Source organism: Lepus europaeus, chromosome 10, assembly GCF_033115175.1.
Source record: "Lepus europaeus isolate LE1 chromosome 10, mLepTim1.pri, whole genome shotgun sequence".
Classification (NCBI taxonomy): Eukaryota; Metazoa; Chordata; class Mammalia; order Lagomorpha; family Leporidae; genus Lepus; species Lepus europaeus.
The window spans coordinates 6429169-6456176 of NC_084836.1; the positions used below are offsets into that span (position 1 = coordinate 6429169).

Here is a 27008-nt window from a genome sequence, read left to right on the forward strand (position 1 = left end):
GCAACCGGGACAGAATCCGGTGCCCCGACCGGGACTAGAACCCGGGGTGCCGGCACTGCAAGGTGGAGGATTCGGCGCCGGCCCCTTTCCTGTTTCAGTCCCATTTAAAACAGGGATAGTAACAGTAGCACGACAGGGATGGTAACAGTAGCCACCTCCCAGGGTGCTGCAAGGACAGAGTTAATACACGCAGCACACAGTCAGAGCTCAGAGAACGTCAGCCGGTGCTCCCATCGTATCTGTAACTCCTCGTCACCGGGGAGGGAGCAGAGGCTCAGAAAGACGGGGTGGCGTGGCCCAAGGGAGGGCCAGAGCGGAGGGTGTGGGGCCTGCACGGGAGCTGGCCCCAGGCATGGTCGCAGGGCTGCACTCACGTGGGGCAGGGCGAGAGAGCAGCGGCTGCTGCACTCGTAGGCCTCCTTGTGGCGTCCCAGCTCGTTGAGGGCGCGCGCTTTGCGGAACAGAGCCCGGATGCTCTCGCCGTCCAGGCCCAGCGCCTTCTCGCTGTCCTCCAGTGCCTTCTCATACAGGCCCTGCAGAGAGGGGCAGCGAGCCCACAGGTCAGCACCTGTTACTGGCCCTCCCCGGCCTCCTGCCCCACCTCGGGCTGCGCAGGTGGCTCTTCCCTGGGAGCTAAGGATGGGGTCAGGACAGGCTGGAGGGAGCAGGGAGCATTTGGGGGTCGGGCTCGGCTCAAGGGCCTGGTCACTCGAGCACGTCTATCTGCACACCTGCCTTTGGTTCAGAACCCATGGGGCTGAGAGCGAGGGCCCCTTGGGAGGTGAGATCATGGAGGGAGCTCTGCCCGCAGCCCAGTGTGAAGGGTCAACCCCAGCATCTGGAGACTCACTGGCCAGCCGAGCCCACCCTGGCCTGCAGAGGAGTTCCTGGACCCTCTGGGAGTCCCCAGCAGAGCCTCTCACAGGACTTGAGGAATGACTGGGCCAGAAGAGAGCAGGGCAGGGAGGAGCAGGAGGCCAGAGCTTGGGGGGGGGGGCTGGGGGGGCAGGGGGAGGAGGAGGGGAAGGGGAAGAGGAAGAGGAAGAGGAAGAGGGGGAGGAGGAGGGGAGAGGGAGGAGGAGGAGGGGGAGGGGGAAAGGAGGGGGAGGGAGAGGGGGAGGAGACTGGAAGTCTGGGAAGACAGAGTGAGGGCCTGAGGGTGTGGGACAGGAGAGGGAGGCTGGGATGGAGGACGGGGACAGATGAAGACTCCCACCGATGCCCAGGTCACCCTAGGATTCTTAATCCATCTGTGGCCAGGTTAGGGCACCAGGATTGGTTTTTCCAAAACTTTGTATTACATGTAAGTACTTCCAAAAGCTCTCCAGGTGAATCTGTCGTGTAGCTACAGCAGTAGAAGGTGAGATTCGACCTGGGCTCGCTGGGTGCCCCGGGGGCCGCGCCGGCAGAGCGGGGGCTGGGCTCACCATGGTGAAGTAGCAGGCGGCCCTGTTGACATGCAGCTTGCACAGCAGCTCCCGGGGCAGGGCCACCTGGTCGGAGGCAGCGTAGTCAGCCACGTTCAGCCCCTCCATGTACTGCACCAGGGCCTGCTTATAGTCCTTCTCCCGGAACAGGTCATTGCCCTCCGCAAACAGATTCTGCACCAGCTTGAGCAGGAAGGCCTGTTGGGGGAGGGGCACGGGGGCTCAGGGGGGTTCTCCAGCAGCCCCAGCCCCACATCCCTCTGCTCTGGAGACTCCACCCTGCACCTCCACCCTCAGCCAGCCCGGCAGCTGACACTCACCTCATATTCCTCTTGCTTTAGGGGTAGTGTCGACCTAGCAGGAAGAGAGGGATGCAAGGTCTCGTGAGCCCAGGGCTCCCAGCCTTAGGAAGGCCCCACCTTGGGCCCCAGGGTGGAAAAACGCAAGAAGAGGGAAACCAGTCTCTGGCCTGCAGAGCCGATGCTGGCCCAGACTGTAGCTCAGTGCCAGAAAGAGGAAGGTGCAGGGGCTCCTGTACCAGGAGCAGTGGGGACAGCAAAGGCTAAGAGGGCCTCGGGAGTAACCACGCCCTCGGTGAGCCAAATCCAGAACTGGAGTGGATGGGAGCTGAGGCACCAGGAGTCTGCCCCAGGCCCCCTCAGTCTCTCTGCTTCCAATGCCAGGTCTACTCTGAGCCTGCCGAGCCCTCGTGCCAGACTCATCAAATTAGGCGGGGTCTGCAGCAGCCTCCTCTCTCCTATGGCGACATCACACAGCCCCGTAGGGAAGAAAATGTCGGCCAGGAGAACTGAGACCCGCGTGTCGGGCGTCGTGGCTGAGCTGAAGGGAACCTGGGCTTGTCTCCTGGTCCCTCACTTCACAGACACTCAGAGTAGGGCCGTGACACGCCCGAGGTCAGACAGCAGGCAGCGTCAGAGGGAGCCCGGGGCTTGCTCTTTGCCCAAAGCTGCCACCTGCCCCTGGGCAGGAGCATCCTGATCGAGTGAGGAGAAGCAGTGTGAGGGGAGGGGCAGGGGCCTGTGTGTGTATGGTGTATGTGTGTGCATGCGTGTGAGGTGTCCCTGACATCGCATGGGGACTTGGCATCACCCCCTGTCAGAGACCAGGACTGCTACCGTGTCTGTCCCTCCTGTGGCCACCCTGCCCAGCCCAGCCCCCATCACTGTCCTTCTAGCTTGTCTCCAGCCTCTCCTCTTCCAAGCTGAGCCTCATCTGTCGGTGACATCCCCATTGTAAAAGACATCTTAGCCCAGTATTTAGGGGCCCTCTGCAAGCTAGGGCCAATCCACCTGTCCAAATTCACTTAGCGGCTCCCACAGTGCTCTGTGCCCAGAGGTGCCCACCGAGGCTTGCTAAGCACATGAAGTACATGTGTGCAAAAACAGTGCTGGAGTGGGGGAAAATAGTGAGACTGGGGACAAGTGTTTGTTAAGATGCCGCCTGGGACACCCACATCCCGTGCCAGAGTGCCCAGCTCTGCTCCTGACTCCGCTTCCTAAGGCACAACCTGGAAGGCAGCAGGTTGAGGGCTCAAGTACTTGTGTCCCTGCCACCCACACTGAGCTCCCAGCGCCCGGCGTCAGCCTGGCCCAGCCCTGGCTATTGCAGGCATTTGAGGAGGCAACCAGGAGACGGAAGATCAATCGATCTCTCTCTCTCTGCCTCTCCCTGCCTCTGTCGTTCTGACTTTCAAATAAATAAATCTTTAAAACCAATTAAAAGGGTATGTAGAGAAAAATTTCAATTTTATGGGGAGGCTTGTTTGAGAAAAAGAACACACAACTTTGAGGACAGAATGGCCAAGGTGTGTGTCCCCCAGGGCCGTGTTGCAGGCCCATGCAAGAGACGGGGCCAAGGAGCCCACGCATCACGAGCATCAGGGCAAAGAGGGAAACAACAAAAAACAAACATGGGATGAGTGCTGGGAGTCACGTGCTTTGGTGTCGCCAGACCTGGCTTAGAATGCTGTCACTCAAAAGCTCTGTGGCCTTAAACAAATTTTCTGATCTCTCTGAGCCTCAGCTCTCTCATCTGCAGAATGGAAATAAGGTCACCTACTTTACTGGGCAGTTGGGAAAATGACCGATGGGTGTGAGACGCCAGCATGGAGCCAGAGAGACGGGACTACTGGCCAAGGAGACGAAGCATGTAGGCATGCGTGAGAATCACCAGGGAGCCGCCGTGCAAAGGGCTGGATGAGGCCGAGGGGTAACCAGGGTTGGGGGTACAGCCCTGCCGTGCCAGCCCCTCCCCAGCTCACCCCCAGGCACACAGGAGCCCAACAGCGGAGCCCCGCCCCCGCCCCTCCCCCCCGCAGCAAGAAAAGAAGGGCTGGAGGGGGCAGGGCCTTGGGCGGGCCCGCCCCCGCCCCCGCCCCGCCCACCCTCCACCACTTACTGAATGAACTGCAGCCCCTTCTCGATGTCCGCCTTCCGTTTCTGCCTCTCCATCAGTCTCTGGGGAGAGAGCACAGGCCACCAGTGAGCAGGGGGCAGGGTGCCGCCCGCACGCACCCCACCGTGCAGCCCTGTGAGCCACTCTCATCCCACTTCACGGGTGTGGGGGGGTGCCCAGGCACCATGACCCATCTCTGGGCCTGGGGGGACCACGTGAATCAGCCCACGCTGCTGCCCTCCACGCCCATGCCCCACGGACTCCGAGCTGGTATGGAGCCCTCGATGGGCAGAGGCTGCATGAGTCCCTCGTTCTTTCCCAAGCACGGCCTGGGCTCCAGCACCGCACAGGACACCCTCGCGCTTGCAGGAAGGATGGTGCTTAACCGTTAAACTCAGTGGTCCGTGCAGGGGGCTGCAGGAGGGACCCAGAGAATGTATAATGACGGCCAATAATTTCAGTGGCAAGTGGACACCAGGCTCTGGCCTCAGGAGTCAGAGATCCTTCTGTGCCGGGGCAGGGGTCATTTCATCCCCATTTACCAAGGGGGAAACTGAAGCTCAGGGGTACGAGTCATGAGGCAGCGCACACTGGAGGCAGGATTTGAGCCCGGGACATACTTCCTTCCCATACCCACTGGCAGCTCCTCCATGCCCAGCTGATGACCCCTGGCTACAGCCACCTGGGGAGGAATGCCAGACTGTGCGGACGGCCACAGCATGCACTCAGGTGCACCTGCTGATTGCCTGGTCCTCACTGTGGGGTGCACAGGTCTGTGCCAGGTGGGTCTGGGAATGCCGCAGGTGGTTCTGGAATGGCTGGGGTCCCCTGGCAGACAAAGAGGCACTGACAGGTGCCTCCTTCCTCAAGGGGCCTTCGCCAGGGCTCTGCACTCCAATCTGGGGGTGATCTCAGTGTTCACACTTCCTGTGTAGATTTGGGCCTCAGTCTCCTGGGAGGGAGACGGCTTCATAGCAGCTCCTACCACACTGGCTGTCATGAGCACCAGGCACCGATCAGTAATCCAGCAATCCTGGGGCAATGTGTCAGCCAGCACTACTGCTCCCTCGTGGAAAAAGCCCTGAAGAGAGTCCCGGGACAGACAGGATAGCTCTGACCCTGACACCAGAGGCCAGCAGCAGGCCCCGCCTCTCTGTCGACCTCCTGGGCCTCGGCTTCCCTGGCTGTGGTCAGACCTCCCATCAGCCACCCAGGCCGCTCGCTGGTGATCCCTGCCTCTGGGCTTTGCCCTCACAGCTCCCTCCACTGTGCAGCCCGGCTCCTCCGGGCCCTGCACAGGCTTCTCTTGCCTGATCCCTTCAATTGTACCCCATCATATACCCGTTCAGCCTGGGAAACACAGGCCCAGTTCTAGCCCGAAAAGAGCCACTAATTCCATACAGGCACCAGTTCAAGTCCCGGCTGCTCCACTTCAGATCCAGCTCCCTGCTAATGTGCCTGTGAAAGCAGTGGAAGATGGCCCAAGTGCTTGGGCCCCTGCACCATGTGGGGGACCTGGAAGAAGCTCCTGGCTTCAGATTGACTCAGCTCCAGCTTTTGGGGGGCACCTGAGGGGTGAACCAGCGGATGGAGATCTTTCTTCTTTTTGCCTCTCTCTCTCTGTAACTCCACCCTTCAAGTAAAATCTTAAAAACAAAACAAAAAGCTGGATCTCTGCAGGGCTGGTACCTGATACGGGTGCCAGTTCATATCCCAGCTGCTCTACTTCAGATCCAGCTCCCTGCTAATGGGCCTGAGAAAGCAGTAGAGAATGCTTGGGCCTCTGTACCCACGTGGGAGACCCAGAAGAAGCCACCCGAGTGCTCCCCCAAGGAGCCTGACTACGATGTCACGGAATGTCATGGAGTGAACGTCCCCTGCTCCACGAGGCCAGCTCCTCCCACAGCCCTCTCCGACCTCAGCTCACTGGCTGCGTGACCCTGACAGCTTCCTCTGCCTGAGCTACACCTTCCTGCCCTGGCAAGCGAGGAGGATGAACAGTGTCCACTGACAGGACCAGCACCCAGGAGACACTCACAGGCCTGGTCTGTAGTTCCATCCCAGCTCCACTTCCAATCCCAGTTTCTCTCTAATGTGCACCCCGGGAGGAAGCAGGTGGTGGCCCAGCCCTGACAGCATTTTTGGGGGTGAACCAGCAATGGAAGAGCTCGTTCTCTCTCTCTCTCCCCCTCCCTCCCTCCCTCCCTCCCTCTCTGCCTTTCAAATAAATATATATTTTTAAAAGGGGTGGGTGTTGTGGCACAGCAACAATTAAACTGCTCCATGGGATACCCGTGTCCCATATTGAATTGCCAGTTTGAGTCCTGGCTTCTCCACTTCCAATCCAGCGTCTTGGTAATACATTTTTTTTTTTTTTTGACAGGCAGAGTGGACAGAGAGAGAGAGAGACATAGAGAAAGGTCTCCCTTTTGCCGTTGGTTCACCCTCCAATGGCCTCCGTGGCTGGCGCACCGCACTGATCCGAAGCCAGGAGCCAGGTGCTTCTCCTGGTCTCCCATGGGGTGCAGGGCCCAAGCACTTGGGCCATCCTCCACTGCACTCCCGGGCCATAGCAGAGAGCTGGCCTGGAAGAGGGGCAACCGGGACAGAATCCGGCGCCCCAACCAGGACTAGAACCCGGTGTGCTGGCGCCGCTAGGCAGAGGATTAGCCTGTTGAGCCACAGCGCCGGCCACATTTTTGGAGGCAGCAAATGATGGGTCAAATGCTTGGGCCCCTGCCACCCGCACAGGAGACCCTGATGGAGGGTCTGAGCTCCTGGCTTCACCCTGGTCCAACCCAAGCAGCTGTGGGCATTTGGGGAGTGAATCAGTGGATTGGAGATCTCTCTCTCTCTCTCTCTCTCTCCTTGGGACCCAGGATGGATGCTTAAAAGAGTGGGGAATCACCAAGTCCCCACCTTCCAGAAAACCTGCTGACTCCCCTACCCAGTCTGCTGACTTTGTCCCCTCCATGCCAAGGGCAAAGTTGGACCCAGAAAAGGAGAACTTGCTCAGCTTAACTCACATTTATGACTTTCCTATCTGGTGCTGGGCACTGCACTGTGCTGGGTCAGTGGGGGAGGGGGAGCCATAGAAAGGTCAGTCGCTCAGGCCCAGCCCTGCTCTCAGAGGACTCCCAGTCCAGTCCAGCAGGAGGGAGACAGGTACCCGCTCCAGGTGCAGTGGCTGCGAGCTGAGGAGGTGCACCTGTGTGGGGGGTGGGGGGAGGAGCAGCCAAGGGAAGCTCTGCAGGAGGTGACTGTCGGGCTGGCCGGTGCAGGAGAATGGCCACTTTCCCAGGCAAACTGGGAGGAAAGGACAGCTGAACAGGAAGCCAGCCCAGAGGATGCACTGTGAGCCAGGCCTGGACACTCCAATCCCCTGTGGCCTCCTATAGTCACACAGCCAGGGTGAGGGGGAAGCTGGGGCTGCAAGACAGGGGTGGGCAGTAGCTAAGACCCATGCTGGGGGCCGGCACCGTGGCGCAGTGGGTTAATCCTCCGCCTGCGGTGCCGGCATCCTGTATGGGCGCCGGTTCTAGTCCTAGCTGTTCCACTTCCCATCCAGCTCTCTGCTATGGCCTGGGAAAGCGGTAGAAGATGGCCCAAGTCCTTGGGCCCCTGCACCTGCACAGGAGGCTTGGAAGAAGCGCCTGGCTCCTGGCTTCGGATGGTGCAGCTCCGGCTGTTGCAGCCATTTGAGGAGTGAACCAGTGGATGGAAGACCTGTCTCTCTGTCTCTCCCTCTGTCTGTAACTCTATCTCTCAAATAAGATAAAATAAAATCTTAAAAAAAAAAAAAAAAAAAAAAAAAACCCATGCTGGGTGAAAGCCCAAGAGGCAGGTGGCAGCAGAGGAAGGGAACCATAATTTACTAGGTGCTCACCTCCCACCTCCCACCTGTGCACACCGCTCAGGGTTAAGGAGCCACCCAGGGACCCCGATGAGGATGACAGTAGCACAGACCCCCCCCACCCCGTCTGACTCCCCTTGACCACACTCAACACAAGAAGAAAATGACGGGCACCTGCTGAGTGCCAGGTCCTGGGGTAGAGGGGCAGGAAAGGTAGAAAACACACAGCCCAGGAGGGAAAATCCCACACCAGCTGGGAGGGCAGTAACCTCCACGAGCTGGGGGAATGGGGGACCACACTTCTCAACCTCTCACTGTTAACACAAGTGGGCACCTCCTGCCCTGATCTGGGTACACCTCCTCGGCCTGGAAGGACTCATTGTCTAGAGGTGAAACCAACCTGCGAGAACAGCTCCAAGATGGAGCAACAGGGCCCCAGGAGAGCCGTCCACCCATCTGGCTGGACACCCCCCAAGTGAGCACTTCAGGAGTTATCTTACATGGTTTAGGCCTGTTGGGAACTTAGCAACTAACACAGTTGACAAAGCCTCTCCTATAGAGCGTCTTTTAGTGGAAGAGACACAGAATAAGTAGATGATGTAACACAGGAAGGATACACAACACAGACCAACGGTAAGAGTGACGAGTTGCTGTAACCATTCAGGATATCAGGTCTCCAGACCTGTCTGATATTTGAGATATGATGGGAGGGAGGAGCCACGGGAGCATCTGGTGGGAACAGGGTGCAGAAGTCCTGATCGGCGTAGCTGAGGGAGAGCAAGGAGGCAGTGAGGGTGGAGCTGGATTGTCTGGCGTTGCCGTGCACAAAAATGAGTTCTCCTCAAATAACTGAAACTACCTAAATCTCACTACAACCCCTTCAGGCAGGAAAACAACTCCAAGAGGCCAGGAATGTTGTTCAACCCCCACAGTCAGCCTGGAGACAGGGTCAAAGGAACACGGTGGGGGGAGGGGGCCTGGTGGGGGACATTTAGCACAGAGGTTAAGCTGCTGCTTGGGATGCCCACACCCATATCAGAGCGCCTGGGTGTGAGCCCTGGCTCTGTTCCTGACTCTGGCTTCCTGCTAACGTACCTTGTGGGCGGCAGTGGTGAAAGCTCAGGTTGTTGGGCTCCTGCCTCCCACATCAAGACTCGGATGGAGTTCCCAGTTCCCAGCTTTAGCCTGGCCCAGCCTTGGCCGTTGTGGCATGCGGACAGTGAGCCAGCAGATAAGAGGTATATCTCAAATAAAATGAATAAGTAAAAAATTTTAAAATAATAACAAGAAGCCAGTGCTGTGGCGCAGTAAGCTAAGCCTCCGCTTGTGGCACTGAATCCCATAGGGGCGCCAGTTCATGTCCCAGCTACTCCTCTCTGATGCAGCTCTTTGCTATGGCCTGGGAAAGCAGTGGAGGATGGGCCAAGTGCTTGGGCCCCTGCAACCACGTGAGAGGCCTGGAAGAAGCTCCTAGTTCCTGGTGTCAGATCAACGCAGCTCCAGCCATTGCGGCCATTTGGGGAGTGAACCAGCGGATGGAGGACCTTTCTCTTTGTCTCTCCCTCTCAGTCTGTAACTCTACCTCTCAAATAAATAAATAAAATATTAAAAAAAAAAAAAAAGACTCCGGAGGCTGTTGGGCTAGAATCAACGTATCTTGCATGCAAGAAAGATGTGAATTTTGGGGGTTAGGAGTAAAATGGTATATAATAAAGGTTTATATTCTCCCCAAATTCACAAGAACAATTCATTAGAGCTAAAACTCATAATCCCCAGTGTGACTGCATCTGGAGACAGGGCCCTAAGGAGGCAGTTAAGGTCAGAAGCATGGTACCCTGATCCAACAGGACTAGCATCCTCAAAAGAAAGAGACACCAGGGATTGGCATTGAGGCACAGTGGGTTAAACTGCTGCCTGCGATGCCAGCATCCTATATAAGCACCAGTTCAAGTCCCAGCTGCTCCACTTCCAATCCAGCTCCCTGCTAACGCACCTGGGAAATAGCAGATGACAGCATAAGTGCGAGGGCCCCTGCCATCCACGTGGGAGACCTGGATGGAGTTCCAGGCTCGTCCTGGCCATTGCAGACATTTGGGGAGTGAACCAGTAGATGGAAGATCTCTCTGTCTCTCTCTCTCTCTCCCCTCCCCCTGCTTCTCTGTAACTCTGCCTTTCAAAAATAAATAAATAAATCTTTAAAAGAAGGAAAGAGACAGACACCAGAGAGCATCTCCTTCCTCTCGTTCCTCCTGGGCATGCCCAAGAAAAGGCCACATGAGGATCCAGCAAGGTTGGTGAGCCAGGAGTGGCCTCGCTGGAAACCAAATCCGCCAGTGCCTCAATCTAGGACCTGCAGCCTCCACAGCCGTGAGATGATACATTGCCGTCATGTGAGTGGCCGGGCGGTCTGCGGTAGCCCACGCAGACTAACGCACAGGGGAGAAGGTCATTTGTTCCCAGCTGGAGAGGAGGTGCGCTCTCTGAGGGTGGGGGTCGGGCTTGACTCAGGGCACACACTTGGTGGAGGAACAAAAGGCACGTGGGCCAAACAAACCTCCAGGTCCAAGGAGAAACGGGCCCAGGTCTGCCGCAGAGCCCACTGCCAGGCTGAGCTGTCCCTCAGCCCCAGGACCTGCGTCAAACAGGCTCCTTCCAGAAATACAGCTGTGACTCACAGAACCCACAGGAAACTAATCCCTCACCTATATGACAGGACATCCCCAGCACGCTCCGGGCTCAGATCTGCAGTGCAAACTGTAGAGAAACCGGGCGACTTCCCAGTGTGTCACATCCCTCATCTCTAAAGCAAGAATGAAATCTGTTTTACAGGGTTGTGAAGATTAAGTAGATGTCTGGTACATGCTAAGCCTTTATATTAACAATTATTCCTTTATAAACATTATTTCTACCCACAAAATGGGCCAAGGGGCTGGCACTGTGGCACAGCGGGTTAAGCTGCAGCCTGTGATGCCAGCATCCCACATCAGAACACGCATCCATCTCCTTGCTAATGTGCCAAGGGAGGCAGTGGAAGACGGCCCAAGTGCATGGGCCCCTGACACCCACGTGGGAGACGAGGATGGAGCTCCTAGCTTTTGGCTTCTGCCTGGCCCAGCCCAGGTTGTTGTGACCATTTGGGGAGTAAACCAGCAGACGGACTATCTCTTTCTAGCTCTCCCTTCCTCTATTTCTCAAATAAATAAATAAACCTTAAGGGGGGGGGGGGGCAAGAAAGACTATAAACAAAATTTATAGAAAATATAAATCATTAAGAAAAATAATCGAGGGGCAGGTGCTCTGGGATAGCAGGTAAAACCACTACCTGCAGTGCTGGCATCCCATACGGGCGCCAGTTCGAGTCCCAGGTGCTCCACTTCCCATCTAGCTTTCTGCTATGGCCTGGGAAAGCAGTGGAGGATGGCCCAAGTGCTTGGGTCCCTGCACCCACATGGGAGACCCGGGAGACACTCCTGGCTCCTGGCTTCAGATTGGTGCAGCTTCGGCCGTTGCGGCCATTTGGGGAGTGAACCACTGGATGGAAGATATCTCTCTCTCTGTCTGTCTGTAACTCTGTCTTTCAAATAAATTTTAAAAAATATCCTCCTAAAAGTAATTTTAAAAAATACTTGAACTCACTGACAAATGAATCACATGTCAAACCAAGCAACCACTTTTCACCCAGCAGACTAAAGTGAGAAGAAAACCGGAAACCAAGGATGGAGAAACGGTCCCTCCTGACCAGGGCACAGACACCGAGCGTGTAACCTGAATCATCTTTGTGAAGCAACTGATCAACATCTTCCAGGAGCGAGGCAGGCTCAGCGGCCAGTCTCCTTTCTCCTCTCAGGCGCGCGAGTGTGTGCGTGTGTGTGTGTGTGTGTGTACCTATAAGCCAATCACGATGGTCCTTTTCCCTCACTAGCAATTGGCTTAGGTAAGGTCATGTGACTTCATCATGGCCAATGAGAAAGGAAAGAAAGTCAGCCAAGGGGCTTCTGGGAAAGGTTCTTCAATAGTAAAGTGGAACTGAAGAAAGAGTAGCTTTCTCCACCCCTGAACGCCTGAGGATACACTGGGGATGGCGGAGCAGAAGGACAGAGATGCTCACGGTGTTTAACGACAAGTCTGACTTGAAAAATTAACTGTCCTGCCTCATGTTTTTATGTGAGATGACAAATTCCCATCTTAATTTTATTGTAAATTGGCAAATTATAATTGTATGCAATTATGGCATACAAATGGATACGAATTAATTTTTTATATACATTTGAAAAACGTTTTCGTTTGTTTGTTTGAGAGGCAGAAAGAGACACTGACAGAGAGAAGTCCTGGCTGCTGGTTCACTCCCCGGACGTCTGCATCAGCTAAGGGGGCTACAGCTGGAAGCAGGAGGTCAGTGCGGTGTCCCGGCTACCTGAGCCATCGCGGCGACCTCGGGGTCTGATTATGCAGAAACCCCAGCAGCCAGAGCGGCAAGCTGAACCCAGGACCTCCAATGTGAGATGTAGGCATCCGAACCCACGGCTTAACCAGCAGAACACACACCTGTGCCCACAGCCAAAGTCTTTTAAATGATAAAATGTCCTTTGCCTTTGATAAGAATTTTACTTCTAAGAAGTTAACCAACCAAACTCCTGGTATAAATACTAAATTATGTTTGTAAAAGGATGTATTACTTTTAAGAGTGAAAAAACCAGAAGCAACCTTACTGTCTATCAGTAAATTATAGTATGTCCACACCACAGAACACACTGGATCTTTATATACTGTCATGGAGATGCCTGGATGCACAGTTAAGGAACAACAACAACAACAACAACAAAAGCAAATTTCAGGACACTGTGGGGACAGGTATTGTGACACAGAAGATTAAATTCCACCTGAGGGGCCACCACCGTGGTGCTGACTGCAGTGCCAACATCTCACATGGGCACTGGTTCGAGTCCCAGCTGCTCCACTTCCAATCCAGCTTCCGGCTAATGCACCTGGGAAAGCAGCAGAGGATGGCCCAAGTCCCTGGGTCCCTGCATTACCTGGAAGAAGACCCTGGCTCCTGGCTTTGGCCTGGCAGCCCAGCCCCAACCCCAGGCATTTTGGCCATTTGGAGGATGAACCAGCAGATGGAAGATCTCTCTCTCTCTGTATCTCTGCCTTTCAAATAAATAAACAAATAAATCTTTTAATAAAAAACTAGCTACAAAATATAAATAATACTGAATAATTCTTTAAAAAATAATAAATTGCCACTTGAGATAACTTGCAACCCATTCAGTGCCAGATCCAGTCTTGGATACTCTGTTTCCAGTCCAGCTCCCTGCTAATGCACCTAGGAAACAGCAGATGATGGTTCAAGTACTTGAGATCCTGCCACCCAGGTGGGAGGCCTGGTTGGAGTTCCCAGCTCCTGGCTTCAGCATGGTGCAACCCTGGCTTTTGCAGCCATTTGGGGCCAGCCACAAGTGGCAGCTCAGCCTGCTGCGCCACAACACCAGCCCCCTCTTGTCATCAGAGATACAAAATGAGATGATTATTTGAACTCCGGAGCGGTGGAGCTGAGTGGGAAACAGCATCGTGAGCACCTGAGTTTAAACCTGGAATGCTGCACCTACCAAATGCCCTGGGCCATTCCCAAGAGCCACAATGCAAACACGTTTTTCACTATGTTGGGGAAGAGTTTGAAAAAGAGAGGATTATAGAGACTCAGATCTTCATCAGTCTGGGGAGGGATGGTCCAGCTTCTTCTTCTATTTTTTTTTAAGATTTTTTTTTATTTATTTATTTGAAAGAGTTACAGAGAGAGGCAGAGACAGAGAGAGAGAGGTCTTCCATCTGCTGGTTCACTCCCCAGACGGCCACAATGGCCAGAGCAGTGCCGATCTGAAGCTAGGAGCCAGGAGCTTCTTCTGGGTCTCCCATGCGGGTGCAGGGGCCTAAGGCCTTGGGCCATCTTCTACTGCTTTTCCAGGCCATAGCAGAGAGCTGGATCAGAAGTGGAGCAGCTGGGACTAGAACCTGCACCCATATGGGATGCTGGAGCTTCAGGCCAAGGCTTTAACCCACTGTGCCACAGCATCAGCCCCATATCCAGCTTCTTTAAAATCCCAACAACCGGCCCTGGGTTTGGCACAGAGCAAGTGCTGAGTGAGGCAAAATACATAAATGAATGTATTTTCTAGGTAACAATGAATGAATATTGAATTTAAAAATGAGAAAAACTGCTACAAAGAGAAACGAAGAACCAGATACTTTTTTTTTTTTTTTTTGACAGGCAGAGTGGATAGTGAGAGAGACAGAGAGAAAGGTCTTCCTTTACCATTGGTTCACCCTCCAATGGCCGCTGTGGCTGGCGCACCACGCTGATCCGAAGGCAGGAGCCAGGTGCTTCTCCTGGTCTCCCATGCGGGTGCAGGGCCCAAGCACTTGGGCCATCCTCCACTGCACTCCCGGGCCACAGCAGAGAGCTGGCCTGGAAGAGGGGCAACCGGGACAGAATCCGGTGCCCCGACCGGGACTAGAACCCGGTGTGCCGGCGCCACAGGCGGAGGATTAGCCCATTGAGCCACGGCACCGGCCAGAGTCAGATAATATTAACAACTGCTGAGAGCTGCCAGGCCCCAGGGGCTGTCCTAACAGTTTCCTGCTTCTTTAAGGACAAACAACCCTAGGAGATAGTTACTCTTACCCTTTTACAGCGGAAGAATTAGAAGCACAGAGCAGGTAAACGACTTGCCCAGGGTCACAGAGCAGGCAGCCCGGCCCCAACACTCAAGTACCTCGCCACCACCTTCATTATCCCTTCTAAGCAATGAGACCTGGCCCCGGGACCCTCCATCCCACATCACACTCAAGTCTTCCTCAATCCCAAAACAATTCCCTTCCCTCATCTCCACCCCCTTCTGCTAGTGTGCAACCTCTCCTCCCTTTCTCGGTGAGCCCTCCTCAGAGCGTTGTCTACACTGTCGCCACATCCTCACTTCCCACTCGATTCTCAACTCACGGCATCCCCACTCCGCTCCTGCACTCTCCTGCACGATGCCTGCCCAGGCTCCTTCCAGCCCAGGGGCCTCCTAGCTGCTGAGCCCAGTGGGGCACAGCTTTTCACTTGCCTCTTCTTGGACTCTGGACTGCACCTGCCACTGCCTGGCTCCGTGAGGCTGCACCGCCAGGTCCTCCTTGCACCGCTCTGATGGTTCCTGCTCCGCCTCTGTTAGGGGCTCTTCTTCCGCCCAGGTCTCAGCATGGGTGCTCCGGGCTTCCATTAGGGACAGTGCCCTGTTCTGCTCACCCTTGCATGCTCTCCCCTGATGAGCTCTTGTATTTCATGATCTCATGAGTCACGCTGGTGACTCACCGATCCATTCCTCCCGCCACGCTCACCCCTTCCCCAGTATTCCAGACTCACATCCCTTACCCGCTGAGTGCTGGCACCCAGATGTCCAACACCCTCATTGCTACGATCTCTGTGCCTTTCCCAATCCTAAACACATCCAGTCAATACCCACTCAGCCTTGAAGACCCAGCTCAGGGCCGGCGTTGTGGCACGGCAGGCTGAGCAGTGCCGGCATTCCAGATGTGAGCACTGGTTTGAGTCCCAGCTGCTCTGCTTCTGATGTATCTCCCCACTGATGAGCTTGGGAAAGCAGTGGTGACGGCCCAAGCACCTGGGTCCCTGACACTCCCATGGAAGACCTGGATGGAGTTCCAGGCTCCTGGCTTCAGACTGGACCAGTCCCAGCTATTGCAGCCATTTGAGGAGTGAACCAGCAGATAGAAGCTCACTCTCTCGCTCTCTCGCTCTCTCTCTCTCTGTCTTGCCCCTCCTCTCTGTCTCTCTTTCAGATAAATAAATATTAAAAAAAAAAAAGAAAACCAGCTCAAATTGTCCAGAAAGTCCTCCCTGGTGTCCACACCAGTGGGGCTGGGTGTTCCTTCCTCTGAACATATCCCAAAGTGCACTCAGCATCTCCCATAACCCCGCCTTCTCCAGAACTCCCCAATCCTGTCTCCAGCCCTGACCGTCATCCTGTTCTCAGCCCACCCCCAGTTTTTTAAGATTTATTTATTTATTTGAAAAGCAGAGTTACAGAGAGAGGGATACACAGAGAGAGAGAGAGAGACAGACAGACAGACAGAGATCGATCCCCCATCCACTGGCTCACTCTCCAAATGGCCACAGTGGCTAGGGCTGTGCCATACCACAGCCTCTGGGTCTCCCATGTAGGTGCAGGGGCCCAAGCTCTTAGGCGATCTTCCGTTTCCTTCCCAGGTGCATCAGCAGGGAGCTGGATTGGAAGTTGGCATCTGGGAAGTGAAGTGGAGCCCACACGATGCTGGTGTCCCAGGCAGCGGCCCCACCTGCTGCACCAAAACGTTGGCTCCTCTTTCTCTCTCTCTCTTTCTTTTCTTTTCTCTCTCTTTCTCTTTTCTCTGTAACTTTTTCTTTTCTTTTTTATCTTTCTTTCTTCTTAAGAAAGGTCTTCCTTCCACTGGTTCATCCCCCAAATGGCCGCTGTGGCCGTCGCGCTGCGCTGATCTGAAGCCAGGAGCCAGGTGCCCCCTCCTGGTCTCCCATGCGGGTGTGCAGGGCCCAAGCAACTGGGCCATCCTCCACTGCCTTCCTGGGCCACAGCAGAGAGCTGGACTGGAAGAGGAGCAAGCGGGACAGAACCCAGGGTGCTGGCGCCGCAGGTGGAGGATTAGCCTGGTGAGCTGCGGCGCCTGCCTCTTTTCTTTTTTCTTCTCTTCTCTTCTCTTCTCTTCTCTTCTCTTCTCTTCTCTTCTCTTCTTTTCTTTAATTTAAGGCAGAGAGACAGAGGCAGACAGAAATCTTCTATCTGCTGGTTTATTCCCAAAATGCCTGCCACAGCCAGGGCTGAGCCAGGCCAACAGCAGGAGCCTGAAACTCTATCTGGGTCTCCCACATGGACAGCGGGGGTCTGAGTGCTTGAGCCAGCATCTGCTCCCTCCCAGGGTGCACATCAGCAGGGAGCTGGATCAGAAGCCACATCTCAAACCAGGCCCTCCTAGGGGACGCGGGTGTCCTGAGCAGCGACTTCAGAGCTGTGCCAAATGCCCACCCCCTCACACCCTCGTCAACAGCTTCCAAGAGCCTTGTCCAATCTGCTCCCATTTGGAGGTCAGGGGAAGCTGCCTAACACACGGCCAGGGCCACTCTCCTGATAGAAACCCTTCCAAGTGTATAGACACACGCACACACCAACGAACGCCAGACACGCTCTGCCACCTGGGGATGCACCAAGGCCAATTTTCTCCTTTTGATCGCGTCCCACAGACACACAGGATGTCACCGTTACGGGGACTGGTGAAGGGGATTCTTTATACTATTTTTGCAACTTCCTATGAATACAAAGTTAAAAAGCAAACAGAACTGTCCAAGACAACACTACAAAGAGGACCCGGTCCAAGCTCCCCAGCCCGGTGCACACTGCTACGTGGCAGGCCTGGCTACACTGCCTGCCCGTGGCCTGGAAAGCTGGGTCGCCCAGCTTCCCACGCAAGCTGCCTCCACGCCCGTAGCTTCCTATCCGGACCAATGCTCACCGCTTCTCTAAAGCTCTGCTGAGACAGTGCTCCTCCAGGAAGACTTCTCCCTCCACCCACACTGGAACACAGCCCCCAAGCTCACCATGGCCATGTCCCCATTTCCACCTAAATTACGAGCTCCTTGCAGGCAGAAGCTGCAGCTGACTGCTCTGTGGGATGCCCAGAGGAACAGTGTAACCACAAAGATGCTGGTAGCAGCCACCACTCCATAACACTTTCCCCTACCAAACATCGCCCTGGGAGCTTTAAACAGAATATGCAACCCTCACAACATCCCATCAGAATGTACTATCATACGCCCACTTTACAGAGGAGGAAATGGAGGCACAGCAGGCGAGGAACCTGCCAGGGTCACATTCAGTAAGCCATGGAGCTGGATTTGCCCCGCCCCAGGCAGCCAGCTCTGGAGCCCACACTCTGGCCCTCCCCACCAGGCTCTCCCTCGCCCCAGGTTTAATTAAGGGGCAGCAAGGAGTCCAGACTGCAGGCAAGCCCCACTCCACACAAGCACTTCCCGCGGTGACCTCATCTCCAAGATGGCCCCGATGGCTGACTCAGAGAGCAGGACAGGTTTAATTTTGCCAGTAGAGGATGGTCCGTCCAAGTCCTTAGGCCCCTGCACCCGCATGGGAGACCTGGAAGAAGCTCCTGGCTCCTGGCTCCAGATCGGTGCAGCTCCAGCCATTGCAGCCAACTGGGGAGTGAACCAGCAGATGGAAAATCTCTCTCTCTCTCTCTCTCTCTCTCCCTCTCTCTCTCTCTCTCCCTCTCCTCTCTTTATATAACTCTTTCAAATACATAAATAAATATTTTTTGTAAAAAAGATTTATTTATTTATTTATTTATTTATTTATTTAAGAGGGGGGAGTTACAGACAGAGGGAGAGACAGGCAGATCTTCCATCTGATGGTTCACTCCCCAGATGGCTGCAATGGCCGGAGCTGGGCTAATCTGAAGCCAGGAACCAGGAGCCTCTTCTGGGTCTTCCACGTGAATACAGGGGACGAAGCACTTGGGCCACCTTCTACTGCTTTCCCAGGCCGTAGAAGAGAAGCTGGATCAGAAGAGGAGCAGCTGGGACAAGAACTGGCACCCATATGAGATGCCGGCACTGCAGGTGGAGGCTTAGCCCACTACGCCACAGCGCCGGCCCCCCAATCCTGATTTTTAGTGAGCCGATACAGAAGCACAACTGTGGTCCAAGGGAACGGATTCCCCTTGCCATTGCGCATTTGACTTTACACCATTTAAAAAGAGGGGTTTGAGGAGGCCTCTGAGGGCTTCCCTGGGCTGCCAGACGGATCTGAGAAGATCTGAAAGCCCTAAGCTGAGAGGCCCAGCCGTCTACAAGGCGGGAGCTTTGTAGACTCACTTCCCACAGAAGTGAGGCTCAGAGGATCGAGACTCATCCAAGGCCACACTGCTGCAGAGGCAGAAAGCTGGCACCAGCCAGGCCACAGGGGTGGGTGTGAACGCGATGGGCCTCAGCCTCCACAATCTGTTTTCTTTTCAACTGGCCACCTCTGCCAAGAACCCCCCCAGGCCTCTCTGTCCCTCCAGCAGAAGCCAAGCCAGGAGCCAGCAGCCTGCCGATCCGCTTACACAGGGCCCCTCCTTCCAAAGCTTGTCCCACAACCTGGAGCCAATCTGCTCAGAAACGACTCCAACAGCCCAGGCTCCTGCATCCCCGTTACAACCCATGGGATACGCTGTTGAAGTGAGATATTTAAAACCTAACTCCTGAGCCAGTGTTGCGGGACAGTGGGGTTAAGCCACTGCCTGGAACACCAGCACTCCCTGTGAGTGCAGGTTCAAGTCCCAGCTGCTCCACTTCCAATCCGACTCCCTGCTAATGTGCCTGGGAAAACAGCCCAAGTGCTTGGGCCCCTGCCACCCATGTGGGAGACGTGGATGGAGTTCCAGGCTCCTGGCTTTGGCCTGGCCAGCCCCAACTATTCTGACTATTTGAGGAGTGAACTAGCAGATGGAAGACGTCTTTCTCTGTCTCTCCCTCTTTCCATGTCACTCAGCTTTTCATATAAATAAAACAAATCTTAAAAAAAAAAAAAAAAGCTCATTGTAAAACCCTTGGAAACCAGCGGCATGTTAAGAAACAAAACTGAGAGGCTGGCATTGTGGTGTAGCAGGTAAAGCCACTGCCTGCAATGCCAGGATCCCCTATGGACACCGGTTCATATCCTGGCTGCTCCACTTCCAATCCAACTCCCTGCTAATGGCTTGGGAAAGCAATGGAAGATGGCCCAAGTGCTTGGATCCCTGCCACCCATGCAGGAGCCCTGGAAGAAGCTCCTGGCTTCGGCCTGGCCCAGCGCTGGCCATTAAGGCCATCTGGGAGGTGAACCTGTGGGTGGAAGACCCCTCTCTCTCTCTCTCTGCCTCTCCCTCTTTCAAATAAACAGATAAATATTTAGAAAAAAAAAAGAAAAAGAAAAGAAAACCGAAATCACCCAGGCCCTGTCTACATCACACGCAGCTTGCTTGCTCCTGGGCAGCCAGGTCCCTGAGGCTGCTCCCAGGGACCTTAGACATCCTGGCCATGCACCGTGGGCTCTGAGAGTACCGCTCGCCATGATCCGTGACTCTGGGAGTCTTGTGGGCTGCTCCATCCGGCTTGCTTCCATGCCCGATCCCAACGGGCATGCAGGCCGTCCACCAGGCCTGGGGTCCCATCCAGCACTGTCGCAGCCAGCTTTCCCAGCGGCTCTGCGAGCCTCAGTTCTGTCATCCACAAGGCGAGGCTGAGGACAGGCACCTGTCAGGCTATTCTGCAGATTTACATAGTGGGCCTCCCCCCAGAGGAGGTCAGAAATGGGCATTTCTTCTGGACCGGGTGACTGGCGACTTTCCCGTCAACCAACTCCAGCTTCCTTGCAGTTTCTGGCTAGACTGCTCCTTCCTGGCCAGGGCTGCTCTGTGGCTAACTTGCTGTTACTACATATTCATTTATTCAACAAAGAACCCTGGGGCACCTTTATGTGCCAGGGCTTCTGCAGGCGCTGAGGAAGCACAGTTAACGGAGTTCCCACTGGGGCGGGCACTGTGGTGCCGCTGGTTAAGCTGCCGTGTGGGATGCCTGCATCTTATATCCCAGTGCCGGGATCCGCTGTCACTTCAGATTCTTTTTTTTTTTTTTTAAGATTTATTTATTTATTTGAGAAGCAGAGTTATGGGGGAGAGGAGGGGAGAAAGATGTTCCATTTGCTGTTTCACTCCCCAAATGGCCACAAAGGCAGGAGCTGGGCCAACCTGAAGCCAAGAGCCAGGAGCTTCCTCCGAGTCTCCCACATGGATGCAGGGACCATCTTCTACTGCTTTCCCAGGTGCATTAGCAGGGAGCTGGATTGGAAATGGAGCAGCTGGGACACAAACTAGTACTCATATGGGATGCCGGCACTGCAAGGCGGAGGCTTAGCCTACTACACCACAGTGCCAGCCTCCACTTCAGTTTCTGATCCAACGCCCTGCTAATGAACACCCTGGGGAGCAGCCAATGGTGGCTCGAGTACTTGGGTCCTTGCCACCCACATGGGAGCCCTGGATGGAGTTCTGGGCTCGTGGCTTCAGTCTGGCCCAACTCTGGCTGTTGTAGGCATTTGGGAAGTAAACAAGCAGATGGAAGTTCTCTCCCAACCCCACCCTTGTCACTCTGCCTTTCAAACAAATAAAAATAAAGTTAAAAAGCATAAAAAAAAGTCCTTTCCCAGGGTCCCTGTAAGAAGTTTCTGGTTCTGGTTCTCTGGCCTGGTCCAGCCCCAGTCTTGGTGGATATCTGGGGAGTAAACCAGCAGATGTGAGGTCTCTCTGTGGGTATGTCTCCTTCCTTCTCAAATTAAATAAATGAATACATAAATCAAAGAGTCAGTGCTAAACGCACAATGCAAGCAGAGACAGCTAAGAATTACAAAGAAACTAAAACAGGAAGCATGGCACCGAGTGAGGGAGGGCGGACGGGAAGGCTCTTGGAGCAGGCAGTCACCGAAGGCGGCGAGTGCAGGGGACACAGCGCACCCGGCACAGGAGCGATGGCCTTGAGGCAGCAACCAGCTGAGGGTGCTCAGGGAGAGAAGGCGGCAGGCCAGTGAGGAGAGCAAGCCGACAGGAAGCAAGGGAAGCGGGGGAAGGAGGGGGAGGCCAAGGCCAAGGCCAGTCAGAGAGCTCCACGCAGGCCATGCTGCGAGCCAGGGCTGGTCCACATGTGGCAGGAAACCGCTGGCAGGTTTCAGCAGTGTTGCCACAATTTAGATCTCAAGAAGAAAGAAGATAGGGCCGGCGCCGTGGCTCAACAGGCTAATCCTCCACATAGCGGCGCCAGCACACCGGGTTCTAGTCCTGGTCAGGGCGCCGGATTCTGTCCCGGTTGCCCCTCTTCCAGGCCAGCTCTCTGCTGTGGCTCGGGAGTGCAGTGGAGGATGGCCCAGGTCCTTGGGCCCTGCACCCCATGGGAGACCAGGAGAAGCACCTGGCTCCTGGCTTCGGATCAACTAGGTGCGCCGGCCGCGGCAGCCATTGGAGGGTGAACCAACGGCAAAGGAAGACCTTTCTCTCTGTCTCTCTCTCTCTCTCACTATCCACTCTGCCTGTCAAAAATAAGGAAGAAAGAAGATGCCTTTAGCTGCTGCGTGGAAGACGGATGATGGGAGGGACAGTCAGGTTAGTCTAGAGGCTACTGCCGCGTTCCAGGCCTGGAACAAAGCAGAAAGTGGAGGATTCAGGAACATTCTAAGTTATTCCAGTCTTTCCAGCTTTGTAAGTTCCTTCGTTTGACCCTGTGGATACCAGAGGCAGACACAACTGGATCAGCGTTTCACAGAGGAGGCTCAGGTGGGGGTGGGAGGCAGGTGTTTGGACTGTTTAAGGTGCTGCTTGGGACACCCAGACCCCGTATCAGAGTGTCCGGGTTTGAGTCCCAGCTCTACTCCTGGTTCTAGTTTCCTGCTAATGCACACTCTGGAGGCAGCTGGAAATGGTTCAAGTACTTGGGTCCCTGCAACCCACATGGAAGACTGACCGAGCGCTGGGCTCCCAGCTTCAATCTGGCCCAGACGCTGTTGGCAGGTATCTGGAGAGTGAACCAGCAGAAGGAAAATCTGTCAATTTCTCTGCCTTTCAAATAATACCATACATAAATTAAATTTTTTTAATGAAACTGAGGGGGCCAGTGTTGTGGCTCTGCAGGTGAAGCCATGGCCTGCAATCCATGCATCAGCCCATGTGGGTGCCAGTTGGAGTCCCAGCTGCTCCACTTCCAATCCAGCTCCCTGATAATGGTCTGGGGAAAGCAGTAGAAGATGGTCCAAGTGCTTGGGCCCCTGCACTCACGTGGGAGACCTAGATGAAGCTCTTGGCTCTTGGCTTCAGTCTGGCCCTGCCCCAGCTGTTGCAGCCCTTTGGGGAATGTACCAGTGAATGGAAAGACCTCTTTCTCTCCCCCTCCCTCCCTCTCTGTCTCTGTAACTCTGCCTTTCAAATAAGTAAATCATAAAAAATAAACCAACGATGTCGATAAACTAGAAAATTCAAAAGATGGAAAAGTTTTTAAAAAAATCATGAAACGAAGGCCAAGAACAACAAAATGCTTGTGCCCCAGATCACGAAGCCAGCTTGGGCTGCAGTTGGGAATAGAAAGCAGGACTTTGGACTCCTTGCTCTGTGTTTTTCTGCCACCAGAGGCACAGAGCATGACATGGAATGTTCCAGGGAACAAGGCACAGATGAATGAGGGTGGCCTCTGGAAACCCCAGAAAGGTCACAGCCTCTACCTTCCTTGTAGCTCTCCTGGGAAGTGCTCAATGAGCGGCAGCTGGCCGGCCCCCAGCACTTCAGAAACAAGAGCTGGCCAGAAGACACAGCTCTGGGTCTCAGAGCGTCCAGTGCCCTGCCTGGACCCTTTCCAATCCACAGTCCACCAGAGCAGCAAGAGCCAGAGGGTGAGCGACACCTCTTACTTGAAAGATTGTCGTGACAATTAGTGAGCTTTTAGGTATAAACACGACACAAGAAAAGAGTTTCCTGGAGAGTGGAAGTAACTTAAAAAAAAAAAAAGATTTCATTTATTTGAAAGGCAGGGTTAGAAAGAGAGAGGGAGAGACAGAGATCTCCCACCTGCTGGTGCACTCCCCAAATGTCTGCAACCTCAGGAGCTGGGCCATGCAGAAGTCAGGAACCTGGGACTCCATCTGGGTCTCCCGTGTGGGTGGGTGACAGGGGCCTAAGCACTTGCTATCCATGGTACAGTGGCAGGGAGCTAGATCAAAAGCAGAGCAGCCAGGATTCAAACCCAGCCCACTGGGATACTGGCCTCCCAGGCAGCGGCTTTACCCACTGCACCACAGTGCTGGCCCCAACTGGAAGTAACTTGAAGGCACCTCTCTTGAAGGGAGGCTAAGACCTTGGATTCTGGAGGCCAACAGGCCTGGCTCCATCTGACTTCCTGTTCTACCACCGCTATGTGATTTTGGATCTCTCTGAGCCTCAGTCTCCGCCTCTATGCTGACAATTATCCCTGCCTCAAAGACAGTGCTGGCCCGCAGTGGCTCTAAACACGCAGCGGTTGCTGTCGCCTGTGTCTCCGCCTCTGATACGGGGCCTGGGGATTGCTGAAGTTGGCTCGCTGGTTCCGAAGCAGAGAATGCAGAAATGTGGCTGCCTGTCTCTGTGATGGAGAAACTGCGCCAAGGCGCCTGCAGAAGCCATCGGGATGCTCGCAAAGAAACTGACTCACTGGGGCAATAAGCAAGGCTTGATGGGGTCCCAGAGCTAGCGACGACAGAGAAAGGAAATCGAGCCTGCTTCCTATGGGCTGTTAAATGTGATGAAAGGAGCAGGCTTCTGCGGGGGCTCAGGGGAGCTGACACGGTCATCATGGCTTCATCAGGCCAGGCTGGGCCTCTGGCTTCAGGCTGCGGCTCGGCCCTCCTCAGGGGACACCTCCACCTCCTGCTGTCTGACAATGCTCAGGTCTGCACTGTTGGCCCCAGCAGTCTCCCCTCCCCTGCCTGTCCCACACTGGGCCATCTCCAGAGATAGACCGCCTGGGCTTTATGCTGTGTAGCTCTGCTGCTTACGCAATGTCACTTCGCCTCCCTGCCCCATGGTTCTTGATCAGTAAGATGGAGAGAACGGCAGTGCCCGCCTACAGGGCTGCTATGAGGATTAAATTAGCTCACCTAGGGAAAACCACTCCCAAAAGGGCCTGGCCACCAGGGAACAGCTGGACCGGTATCCATTCAAGTAATGAAGACTGTAAAACCCCTCTAGCTGGTTTCGTTGAGATTTTTTTTTTTTTTTTTTTTTTTTGACAGGCAGAGTGGACAGTGAGAGAGAGACAGACAGAAAGGTCTTCCTTTTGCCATTGGTTCACCCCCCAATGGCTGCTGGGGCCGGTGCGCTGCAGCCGGCGCACTGCGCTGATCTGAAGCCAGGAGCCAGGTGCCTCTCCCGGTCTCCCATGCAGGTGCAGGGCCCAAAGACTTGGGCCATCCTCCACTGCACTCCCAGGCCACAGCAGAGAGCTGGACTGGAAGAGGAGCAACCGGGACAGAATCCGGCGCCCCGACCGGGACTAGAACCCGGTGTGCCGGCGCCGCAGGCGGAGGATTAGCCTAGTGAGCCACGGCGCTGGCCTCGTTGAGATTCTTGTCCTAATCCCCAGGCACAGGCTAACATCACACATCATCAGATCTCAGGGCTTGCTTGCAGAAGGGGAAACTGAGACCCAGAGAGCCAAAGGGACCACCACAGTGGTACAGCCCAAGAGGAACCTTAACTCACATGTGCCCCCTACACTGTGGCTGTACCAGGTGACCTGTTCCTTCTCCATGCCTCCCTGCCTTTGCTCCTCTCAGCTCCCTGCTCAGAACGCCCTTTCTCTGGCCTTCCTCAATCCATCTTGCAAGTGGTGCTGCTTCTAGCAAGACCTTCCACTCACTGGAAAAATGAACCTTCCTCTCCTCCACTGGGGACTCAGCTCGACAGCGCAAGGGCCAACAGCATCCTCCGGGCACATCCCCCGGGGCTGCAGGCAGAGGGGGAGTCAGACCTATATCCTGCCCTGGGGAAGCTCAGGTTCATCACCCACACCTGTCTCACGCCCAAGCCTTGAGCTGGACGTACACAGCCCAGACAGCCAGCAGGACAGAACTAACTCCAGTCTCCAAGTTCAGCCCCAGCCCTCCATGCACCACCACCTGTTTCCAAAAGCCTAGTGTAGCACTTTTGCTGGGTCTGTCCTGCAGAGCCCCAGGACAGACACCACACCAGTCCAGTGGAACTTCCTGGTCTGGGGAGAGCCTGCGCCTCTACCCCTGCGGCTTCTGCGGACTCAGACCAGCCCGGTCTGTGTTCTCGTCCACGCACCAGAGCAGAGGCTGGCCACAGGAAGCAGCAGCACCTTCAAGAGACATGGTTCAAACCCAGCCAGGCGGCCTTGGTCCTGCATTCCCTCACCTCACCTGGGAATGCAGATAATACATTCGGGGAACCACTGGAGGTTCAGCGCAGCAACTGTGGCTGGCCCAGGAATTCCTCCTCCTTCTCCCTGGCCACGCCTCCCCACCCCTTACTTTCTGGCAGAAGCCTTTCCCACTTTTTCCAGGTTAGCACTTCCGCTGCACGTGCATGACTCCAGACCGGAGCGTTTTCTTGTTCTCTCACTGGTCTGTTCCTGTGAACTTCCTTTTTCCAGCCAGACTACGGGCGACAACTTGAATTCCAAACCTGCCCCACAGCATCTCACAAGAGGCTAGAAAAGCAACGTGCTGAGACACAGCCAGGGCTCCGGAAAGGGCAAGGATTTGGGAGACAGAAAACAGCCGGTCCTAGCCCTGCTTCTGTGACTTTCCAGAAAGATGCCCAGTTCTCTGGGCCTCAGGTTTCTCACCTGAGAAACAGGTGGAAAATGTCTACCCGAGGGCTGGTGCTACGACACAGCAGGTAAAGCCTCCGCCTACAGGGCTGGCATCCCCTATGGGCGCTGGTTGAGTCCCAGCTGCTCCTCTTCCAATCCAGCTCTCTGCTAATGACCTGGGAAAGCAGTGGAAGATGACCCAAGTGCTTGGGCCCCTGCACCCACGTGGGAGACCTGGAAGAAGCTCCTGACTCCTGGCTTCAGATTGGCCCAGCTCCAGCCGTTACAGCCATTTGGGGAGTGAACCAGCGGATGGAAACTCTCTCTCTGCCTCTCTGTAACTCTGCCTCTCAAATAAACAAATAAATCTTGAAAGAAAGATGTCTATCCAAGGACAGATAAGCCAAGCCATGTTATAAACTAAAAGGTGCTATTTAAGGGATCCACTGATGTCTCAAGTTTCCTCATATTTGAGATGGAGATCAGTTCATCCCAAACTTCTTAGCCCCGCCAATAAGTCCCCAAAACTCACATTCTGAGCTGTCCCCACTTGCATGACAAGCCATCAACTCAGAACTCAGAGCCCAGGGCCCACACAATCTCTCAGCCATCCTCAGTGTTCCTGTCTCACACCTGCTCCAGCCAGGAGCGGGGTCCCTAGCCGGTGGCCAGCCTCTCTTGGGGAGGTGACAGTGGAGAAAGGAGAGGGAGGGTATGGTTGGGGGGGGGGGGTAGTAGAACCAAAGATGCTGCTAGAATTCTGTGTCCAACACAGTTGCCAAATGTACTATAATTATCACATTTGTGTGCAAATTCAAGAATCTGCATTCTGCTATTTTCATCAGACTGGGTGAATCGCTGGCGCCGAGGAAAATGGCAAGAA

The 27008-nt window shown here is 54.9% G+C and overlaps 1 protein-coding gene across 2 annotated transcripts in view; it reads right to left on the minus strand.

Moving 5' to 3' along the window:
- ZC3H7B (zinc finger CCCH-type containing 7B) overlaps window positions 1-27008 on the minus strand; it is a 50161-nt gene that overhangs the window by 21916 nt on the left and 1237 nt on the right. For both annotated transcript variants that reach the window (XM_062202785.1, XM_062202784.1), the window contains exons 2-5: window positions 3846-3904; window positions 1748-1781; window positions 1428-1625; window positions 375-533 (exon numbers count right to left, since the gene is read on the minus strand). In XM_062202785.1, coding sequence (XP_062058769.1) covers window positions 375-533; window positions 1428-1625; window positions 1748-1781; window positions 3846-3898 — 444 coding nt within the window. In that variant the 5' untranslated portion in view covers window positions 3899-3904. The remainder of the gene's footprint in view (window positions 1-374; window positions 534-1427; window positions 1626-1747; window positions 1782-3845; window positions 3905-27008) is intronic.